The sequence below is a fragment of the Leptonychotes weddellii genome, chromosome 15 (assembly GCF_054177405.1).
Source record: "Leptonychotes weddellii isolate Sample4059 chromosome 15, ASM5417740v2, whole genome shotgun sequence".
NCBI classification, from domain to species: Eukaryota; Metazoa; Chordata; class Mammalia; order Carnivora; family Phocidae; genus Leptonychotes; species Leptonychotes weddellii.
The window spans coordinates 20306359-20307651 of NC_138383.1; the positions used below are offsets into that span (position 1 = coordinate 20306359).

The window sequence follows — 1293 nt, forward strand, 5'->3', positions numbered from 1 at the left end:
GGGGGGGGAGTTAGCTGGCTGTGCCAGACAGGCGGGAGATGCCAGCCTGCGCCCTCGGCAAGACTCCTCAAGGAGTTAACTCCCGAACCATGTGCTGTTGGGGGAAACTCCAAACCTCCCTCTTCTCAATTCCCGGCCCCCTTCACAACCTCTCTCCTATCCGCAGCTCTTCCCGGAGGATTTTAGGAGTCCCCTCTCCCCTGGGACCCTTCTCCTCCCTTCCCAATTCCGCTCCTCCCAGTATCCGGAAGCGGGAGGGGGGGATGACCCCCCCTTGACCTCTCCCTTCGGGAGCCGGGACCAAAATAACCGGGCGGGAGGGGACACCTCGCAGGTAAACATTCCCCCAGCAGCCCCGACACTGGCGGTGTGGGGCGCGGAGAGTGCACTCACTGCCCCCTAGTCTGTCCCCAAACTCCCTCAACTTGGGGTGGGGGGCGCGGGACTGGAACAATAGGCAAGAAAACAATGCCTGACCCGGTCCTCCAGGACCGGGCGGCGGGTGCCCCCCGACGCCTCCCTTCCCTTCAGGTGGGGTGGGGGAGGGGCGCCCGGGCCCCGGGAGGTCTCCGGAGGGCGCGGCCCGGGGCTCCCCGCGCGCGCCGCCCCCGGGGTCCCACCGCCCCCCGCGGGCCACCCCCGTACCTTGGTGGACAGCCACGCTGCACGCGTGCCCATCACAGTAGACCAGCGGGTTCTCGGCCCAGCCCCTCTCGTCCGAACATACGCAGCAGCCTCCTACCATCTCCTTCATACTCCCATGAGCTCCCTCCGGGGCTGGGGCGGGGGGCCGGCCGGCGGGGGTCGGGGGTCAGGGGGGGAGGGAGGGAGCGGGGGGCCGCGCGCCTCCTCGCTCCCTCCTCCTCCTCCTCCGCCGCCGCCGCTTCTTTTCTTTGCCTCCTCCTTCCTCCTCCTCGGCGTCCTCCTCCTCCTCCTCCTCGCTCGCTCTGTCTGGCCGCCCCCCCCGCCGTGCTCTCGCCCTCATGCCCCGACGGGCCCCCCCCCCAACAATAAGACCCGCGCGCCGGGCTCGCCCCCTCCGCGCCGCGCGCCCAGCTACCAGGGCCGCCCGGCCGCCGCACAGCCCGGGCCCGGCGGGGGAGGCGCCGAGTGGCACATCGCGGGCGCTCGCCCGCCCCGCGCCCGCCCCGCGCCCGCCCCGCGCCGCCCGCTCACGCGCCGCCCCCCCGGCCCCCCTGCCCCGCCGCGGCAGCCATGGCCGCGCGCCTCCGCTCGCTCCCGGCCCGCCCGCCGCCCGCCGCCGGGTAAAGTCTTAGGTTCAGGGAACAAAGC

At 72.9% G+C, this 1293-nt stretch overlaps 1 protein-coding gene across 5 annotated transcripts in view; it reads right to left on the reverse strand.

Moving 5' to 3' along the window:
• The window catches only part of MLLT6 (MLLT6, PHD finger containing), a 25733-nt gene extending 24642 nt beyond the window's left edge, over nucleotides 1-1091 (reverse strand). For 2 of the 5 annotated variants that reach the window (XM_081805090.1, XM_081805089.1), the window contains exon 1: nucleotides 646-1073. In XM_081805090.1, the coding sequence (XP_081661216.1) occupies nucleotides 646-754 (109 nt within the window). In that variant the 5' untranslated portion in view covers nucleotides 755-1073. Of the gene's footprint in view, nucleotides 1-645 lie in introns of all 5 variants that reach the window. The other 3 variants (XM_081805093.1, XM_081805092.1, XM_081805091.1) reach the window with 2 other exon arrangements.
• Nucleotides 1092-1293: the final 202 nt, after the last annotated feature.